The following is an 8,316-nucleotide window of genomic DNA, read 5'->3' as shown; positions in this document are numbered from 1 at the left end:
TGAACACATGACTTCATCTAAACACATGAAGATAAACGCATGACTTCATGCCGTGATAAGCAGTGGGACTGTCAAGTGTGCACACATGGTGTGACGCGGCGAATGAAGTGGATCATAACCATCACACAGCGGAACAAACTCCCCATTGCAGTCAGAACAGCACACTCACCTCTTCAGACTCCACTTCAGCCCGTAGCACTAGACCATACATGGGCAACTGGCGGCCCCCACCCTCACTTAATGCGGCCCGCAGGTTAATATTCGGAATACTGATACAGTATATTATTGATGTCAGCTGTTACAATTCCAAACATGACCCGCTTTAATTACTACAGTCTATAATAGTAGCTTAATGACTAGTATTACAATTCTATTGTCTTTTTTATGTCCATGTATTTGTATTTAAGTTAAAAAAGTTAACATAAGTATAACTAAATGCATTTGAAATACAAAAAAAATGTTACTTTTAAGGATTCCAATTGAAAAATAGCCCCAAAAAAAATAGCAGATCGACAAGCTCAAGCTTGTAGATCGGCTATTTTTGCTACCCTTGTATGACATAGAATGGCGAAGTACGGCATTCATTTACGAAAAAAGTTTAAATACAGCGATAAGAGGTTCCTGTATTATGCTGTGGCCCTCTGGAGTGAGTGTGGATATATAGTGGCCCTCTCCATCATCAAAGTTGCCCACCCCTGCACTAGACCTAGCCTTGACGACCATGCAGTCTTATGCAAAGGTTAACATATGATTTATAGGTAGCCTGTTATTTAGACAGACACCATCCTATACCTCTATAGTTGTATGTAAACATTTTTTTAATATTATAATATTTATACTGTTGATAGGTTATTGATTTACCTAGATCATAGACTACTGAGGCAATACACTGCTTAGGATTTGATTTGATTATTTTTTGTTTACCTTGCTTACTGCAAATCGCTCTGGATTAAGAATGTCTGTTAAAAGAGGGTGCTCCGCAATGTGTTGTCATATGAGAGGATTTTGTACAGTATATCGTATTATCATGATGATATGGCATGAATGTCACCTTCCACGTTTTGAAGGCTGCATTACTAGCTGCGTAATAGTGACTTAGTAACATTTTTTAATACCAAATTTGCCAAATTGTCAAATATTACTCGCAAACATTGTGAAAATAGCCGATCTACAAGCTCACAACGCCTCGCAACGCCTCGCGTTGTGAGCTTGTAGTTCGGCTATTTTCACAATATTTACCTGTGGAACCGAGTCAAACTAAATGTAATGCCTACAATTCCAAGAGCTTGTCAGGGTGGGGGGTCCCCAGTTCAAATATTATTATTTTGGGGGGTTGTGGACTGAAAAGTTTGGGAACCCTTGCTCTCTACTTAGTAAAATGGAGTTGCAACTGTACTTGGCTAAAACTAGCCAATCTACAAGCTCACAACACGCTGTGACGCGTTGAACGTTGTACTGTAGATTGGCTAAACAATGTTGCCAAAGTCCCCCCCAGAATAGGGGGGATGCTGGGGTTCAAGTGGTTAAAAAGGGCATGACAGTCAACTCAACCCAACAGAGGAAGCATGGGCATCCATTTTTTTTTCTCTATTTTTTTATGTGGACCAGTGTCATAAAGAAAATAGTTTGACTGGTCACTGGAGGGCGCTGTTTCCTGCCTTTCCCCTCTCTGACCTGGGTGGAAAAGTGCTGATTAATGTGTGTCTGCATACTTAATGTGTAGGCTATACATGCACGCGCACGTGTGTGCGTGTGTGTGCCAGAGAGAGAGGGGGAGAAGAGAGAGGGGGAGAGGGAGGGAGAAGAGAGACAGACGGGGCAGACGGGGGGAGGGGGGGGGTTGGGGAGAGACAGACAGACAGACAGACAGTGGAGGGGCGGGGGGGGGGGGTGTTTGGTCATCTCTCTCCCAGCTGCTGGCCCATAGCTAATTGCTCCCATCCTGCTGCTGAAATAAGTGTCTCGTCCTGCGATATGGAGCTTCCTTCTTCTCCCATGAAGCAAAGTGCCGACCGTAGGAATCAATGTAGGATTCACACCCCCTGGAAAAAAAACGAGGCACTGTCATAAATAATTTATTAGACACAGAGAGAGAGAGAGAGAGAGAGAGAGAGAGAGAGAGAGAGAGAGAGAGAGAGAGAGAGAGAGAGAGAGAGAGAGAGAGAGAGAGAGAGAGAGAGAGAGAGAGAGGGGTGTGTATACGTGTGTGTGCGGGCCTGTTGTGCGTTTGCAACCGCTCTGGGAGAATACGCCGCTACCTCGCGGCTCATATTTCGTCTCATGCGGCGGAGAGGGGGGGACAGAGATTAATTTGGCCCCCAGGTACATCAGTGGGAGTGGGCCTCGGTGATGTCAATAGCCGGCCCTTTGCATTAGCACTCGTCAATGACGCCTCTAACTGCCTCTCATTTTTGCCCACTCGAGACAAAAGCACACAATCAGAGCCGACGCGGCGGCATCATAATTGGAGACAATAAGGAAAACAAATGGCTGATATGTGACTGGCTTCGGAGGTTAATGAGTCTGGGCGAAAGCTGTCGGGTGACCGTTATTTCAAACAGCCAAACAAGGCCCCTTCACCACTTTATCCTATAAACCACGGCCACGTCACTCTGAGTCAGACATAACCATAAACAAACCTGACACACCCATATATAGGCAGGACCACGGCCAAGTCACTCTGACTCAGACATAACCATAACACTGTGACTCAGACATAACCATACACAAACCCTATACGCCCATATATAGGCATGACCACGACCAAGTCACTCTGACTCAGACATAACCATACACAAACCTGACACGCCCATATATGGGCAGGACCACGGCCCAGTTGCTCTGAACCAGACATAACCATGAACAAACCCTATACGCCCATATATGGACATGCCATCATGACTCAGACATAACCATAAACAAACCGATACACCCATTAGGCAGGACCACGGCCAAGCCACTCTGACTCAGACATAACCATGAGGCATGTCTTTATGACTCAAACATACCGATATGCCCTCATGTATATAAGCATATTTGGAGATCCGGTTGCCCAGAGCCACAGATCCGACCGCTATGCCCATATCAAGTTGGTCACGCTTTCCTTGCGTAAGATTTCATCATCACAAACAACATGGCGGCCTCCTTACAGCGCCTCACGTCCGCAGGGAGATATCTCGTTAAGAAGAACGCTTTGAAAACAAATATCTTAACCAGGCCCATAGTTGGATCACACAGATTCCAGGCAACTCAAGCTCAAGCTGCCAATCACGTGGTCCTTAATGTCCCTGAAACCAAAGTGACAGCTTTGGAAAATGGACTACGCGTTGCTTCCGAAGACTCCGGTCTCTCTACATGCACAGTGGGTCTCTGGATAGATGCTGGCAGTCGTTATGAGAATGAAAGGAATAATGGCACAGCCCACTTCTTGGAACACATGGCATTCAAGGGTACAAGAAAGCGTTCCCAACTTAATCTTGAGCTGGAGATTGAAAATATGGGAGCGCACTTGAATGCCTACACATCGAGGGAGCAGACTGTGTATTATGCCAAAGCCTTCTCAAAGGACCTGCCAGGAGCTGTGGAAATCCTGGCTGACATCATTCAGAACAGCACGTTGGGTGCGGCAGAAATCGAACAAGAGCGAGGAGTCATCCTGCGGGAGATGCAGGAAGTAGAGACAAATCTACAGGAAGTGGTCTTTGACTATCTTCACGCAACTGCATACCAGTCGACAGCACTGGGCAGAACCATCCTCGGCCCCACAGAGAACATCAAGACCATCAACAGGGGAGATCTTGTAGAATACATTACCACTCACTACAAAGGGCCCAGAATAGTGCTAGCTGCTGCTGGAGGAGTCTCACACGATGAGCTAATTGATTTGGCCAAGTATCACTTTGGCAAGCTTCCAGCCAGATACAAGGGAGAAGCCCCAGAACTTCCACCATGCAGATTCACAGGAAGTGAGATCCGTGTACGAGACGATAAAATGCCACTGGCTCATATCGCTATTGCAATGGAGGCAGTAGGCTGGTCGCACCCTGACACCATACCCCTCATGGTGGCCAACACTCTAATAGGGAACTGGGATCGTTCCTTTGGTGGAGGTGTAAATCTGTCCAGCAAGTTGGCACAGATGGCCTGTCAGGGGAACCTGTGCCACAGCTTCCAGTCCTTCAACACATGCTACACTGACACAGGCCTGTGGGGTCTCTACATGGTGTGTGAACCTGGCACCATCAACGACATGATGCACTTCACTCAGATGGAATGGATGTCACTATGTACGAGTGTGACGGAGAGTGAAGTGGCAAGGGCGAAGAATCTTCTAAAGACTAACATGCTTCTGCATCTCGATGGATCCACCCCGATCTGCGAGGACATTGGCAGGCAGATGCTGTGTTACAGCCGCAGAATCCCCCTGCATGAGCTGGAGGCCAGAATCGATGCCATAGATGCCAAGACCGTCAAAGAAGTGTGTACAAAATACATCTATGACAAGGAGCCAGCCATTGCAGCAGTAGGTCCAATTGAACAGCTCCCAGACTACAACCGGATCCGTAGTGGGATGTACTGGATGAAAACTTAAATGAACACAAGCACTCTTGAGGATGTATTTGCTTCCAATGTCAAGAATCTCAAATGTACAGTATATAAAACAAAAATTGCCAGACAGAACCCTCGATGTTGCAAAATGGAAGTGGATTTTATTCACCTTCTTACATCTCAGGAAAATCATGAACAAAAATAATGACGCACAGCAAACTCTATATACACACTGGATAGATTGGCCCTGGGTCTACTCCTTAACAGTCCTTCACTGACTGCCAGGCAGTGGCAGGTCCCCCTACTTATATAGGCTAGGCCCCGCCCATTGGACCGTACCAAACCTGAATTGAATCCTCAATTTAACCAGTTAATTGTAATGTCCAGAGACATTACAATTCATATCCACACTTTAAAGTGTCACATATTACTCAAAATAATTACCCACATAATAATAATTAATATTAGAGTACCCATCTTCCCACTTTACCAATTTTAAACCAACCCACAGTTGGTATGGTTCAGCATGGGTGGAATGAGCATGATTGATTGCATGCTCCCTACACTGGAGTCAATGCAATCAAACAATCAACCATCAAACAAATATCATTCTCTGCAACTTAAATACAGAATAATTCAATAACACAAGAATTTACTAAAGTCTGTTATGTATCATCAGTGGCAGGGTGAACTGCCACAATGGCCGTGTGCATATATGGGACCGAGCGGCTTCAAACTCGCCGCACGCATCGACAAGGACTCGAGGTGTTTTCATCAGGATAAGGGGGAGTTATTTCAGCGCTTAGCCCACCTAGTGACTGCACCTTTCAACAGAACTAGACCACCCAAAACAAGTGTTGTCCATCTATACATCTCTGAATGTGTGCAAGTGAGTCGCCTCCCTTGCACACCTTGAGAACCGCCCGACCAACTGACTTCAAACTCGCCATGTGTTTCGCAGAGGACCCGAGGTGTAAAGTAGCTAAGTACATTTACTCAAGTACTGTACTTAAGTAACATTTTGAGGTATTTTTTTACCTTACTGGAGTATTTCAAACGTTAAGTACTTTTACTTCTACTCCACTACATCTCAGAGGAAAATATTGTACTTTTACTCGACTGAAAACTTTAGTTACTAATTACTTTGTAGATTTGTATTATTATTACAAAACATATTAACCACTTCAGCCCTTCATATATTTCGGCCATTTTGAAAATAGCAGATCTACAAGTTCACAATGCGTCGCACCGCGACACATTGTGAACTTGTAGATCTGCTATTTTCCAAAATAATTATTATACATTTTGAACTTGTGAAATGGGACATTCTGCACAATGAGTACTTTTACTTTTGGTACCTTAAGTATATTTGGATGCAGATACTTTTGTACTTTCACTCAAGCAAATTTTGAATTCAAGACTTTTACTTGAACCAGAGTATTTCTATATTGCAGTATTGATACTTTCACTCAAGTAAAATATTTGAGTACTTTTTACACCACTGCACAGAACTCCATATATGGGCATGAAAGAGACACAGACAGACAGACAGACAGACAGACAGACAGACAGACAGACAGACAGATAAAGAGATGTCCATATATGGGCATAACATGGACTCATACAGACTGATGCAATGGATAACGGGTACAGTGTGTATTGCATAACCAGAGGGGCATGCGTTCCCAACGGGCATCAGGCCTAGTTATTTTAATTGCGGTGAAACCCGGACTCTCTTGTAGTGCATGTTGAAAACCGAGACATTTCAGTGTTTTACAGATATATACGTATAGGGACTCACACGTCAGCTTGAAACAGGTTCAATCCCCGGCCAAACCGGGATGTGTCTGGTCACCGTATGAAAGCTAGAATTTAAACAAAAACCAGCTTAGAGCAGCCGCGGATGAGGACACGAGAACAATAGAGGAGGCGGGGTCACTGGGAGAAGAGGTGTGGAAGCACCAATTCCCAGGCTTTGAACTCCACGTTTGCCAGTCAGGGGAAGGGGAGGGGGTGCAGATTGCTTTCTAATGGATTTGGCTCTCGCTCCGTCCGCCCTCATAACACCCACGATACATACAAAATGAATTGTGTGTCCTCTTGTGTGTGTTTGTGTGTGTGTGTCTCTTGTTTACGCGCGCAGGACTTGCCAAAAACACGTGCAAGTGCCAAGGCGCCAAGATAGCAGTCACCGCCCCAGATGTCTGAGATGCGAGTTTCCTTTCAATTAAGCATGCATATTACAGCTGTACAGTTGAGCAATATTCTTCGTGGATGGTATATGTTTGTGTGTCGACATGACAGCCGTATGTTAAAAAAAGAAAGAAAGGGGGAAAAAAAGACAAAGGTGCACCACACCATGAAAATAAGTGAAGGATTCATCTGGCAAAACTGTGCCAGCCGTCACGATCACAATGGATAATTAATTGTGCCTCACATGCAGGGGTGGGAAAAGTACTCAAATTATTTACTTAAGTAAAAGTTCCAATACTGCAATATAGAAATACTCTGTTACAAGTAAAAGTCCAGAATTTAAAATTTACTAAGGTTTTGGCCTCAAAATGTACTTAAAGTACCAAAGGTAAAAGTACTAAAATATTAGAAAATAAACTACATTAAGCTCACAACGTGTCACGATGCGACGTGTTGTGAGCTTGTAGATCTGCTATTTTCTAATAGCCTAGGTATAAAATAGAGCTAAAGTGGTTAATGGATGTTTTATGATGTAATAATTTATATCTGAAAAGTATCTAGTAACTAAAGTTTTCAAGTAATTGTATCGGAGTAAAAGTACAATATTTGCCCCTGAGATGTAGTGGAGTAGAAGTAAAAGTATTGGAAATTGGAAATACTCAAATAAAGTACACATAACTACCAAAATTGTACTTAAGTACAGTACTAAGTAAATGTACTTAGTTACTTTCCACCACTGCTCATATGGGCTCTGCAAGAGAAAGTAAATACACAACAAACTGAGATAAAGCACGTATATGCAAATACTGTAAAACTAAATACAGATGGTCTCTTATTTTCTGTTGGGAATTCTTGGATACTGATTGCTTTGTTGTCTGTTAAAAAAATGCACTATCAAACATCCTTAGGTAACCCGTTTTTAGCACTGCCCCGAGCTTCTCTCATTGTGACCCCGTATCGTCGATTGTGTGCCAAATTCACGCGTGGCGCCAGTAACTCTCGGCTTTGTCTGGCACGGTAGCCGTATGAATAAAGCCCGCAAATAAGCAGCAGCCGTGTCGATCGTGACTGCATTCATCTCGCACCGCACAGCGCAGGAGTTTGCCAAGAGATCTTTAATAGGCCGTAGCCCCAGTGATTATCAATGTGTTGATGTAATTTCTGCTCAAGTAAAAAAAAAAAATTTGCCTATAGAATCAGCAAAATTGAGTTTCTTGGACATATTAGCAAAGGCTCCCTCAGCAGGCCATTAGCAGGTCTGGAGCGCAGATGTAGTACCGTGCGGGCAAAAATCAATGAGCAGCGAACTGCAGAAATACAACCTGAGACGGTTATTTTGCTCACTCAGAGCCCATGGAACATGTTTGCTTAGCTGTAAAAAAAAAAGGCAAGGTGTGTGTGTGTGTGTGTGTGTGTGTGTGTGTGTGTGTGTGTGTGTGTGTGTGTGTGTGTGTGAGTGTGTGTGTGAGTGTGAGAGAGAGAGAGTCCTTGAGGACTGGCAGAGTGGGAGCAGGTGGGCTGCAGAGACCCCCACTGGAAGTTGGAAAGCCTCACGAGTGTTTGCTTCGAGACTCT

General features: G+C 44.2%; 1 protein-coding gene across 1 annotated transcript; it reads left to right on the top strand.

The window, feature by feature from the left end:
• Window positions 1-3,120: 3,120 nt before the first annotated feature.
• On the top strand, window positions 3,121-4,670 carry LOC308074986 (mitochondrial-processing peptidase subunit beta-like). The gene has a single exon (XM_080414556.1). It carries the CDS (start codon window positions 3,134-3,136, stop codon window positions 4,589-4,591), a length of 1,458 nt encoding a protein of 485 aa, XP_080270682.1. The 5' UTR covers window positions 3,121-3,133; the 3' UTR covers window positions 4,592-4,670.
• The last annotated feature ends 3,646 nt before the right edge of the window (window positions 4,671-8,316 follow it).

This window comes from Gymnoscopelus braueri (genome assembly GCF_963280865.1).
Source record: "Gymnoscopelus braueri genome assembly, chromosome: 19".
Taxonomy (NCBI): domain Eukaryota; kingdom Metazoa; phylum Chordata; class Actinopteri; order Myctophiformes; family Myctophidae; genus Gymnoscopelus; species Gymnoscopelus braueri.
This window is presented reverse-complemented; position numbering and strand designations above follow the sequence as displayed.

What these genes read in the sequence shown, in the direction of transcription:
- LOC308074986 (XM_080414556.1), top strand. Translation starts at nt 3,134, where the DNA reads ATGGCGGCCTCCTTACAGCGCCTCACGTCCGCAGGGAGATATCTCGTT.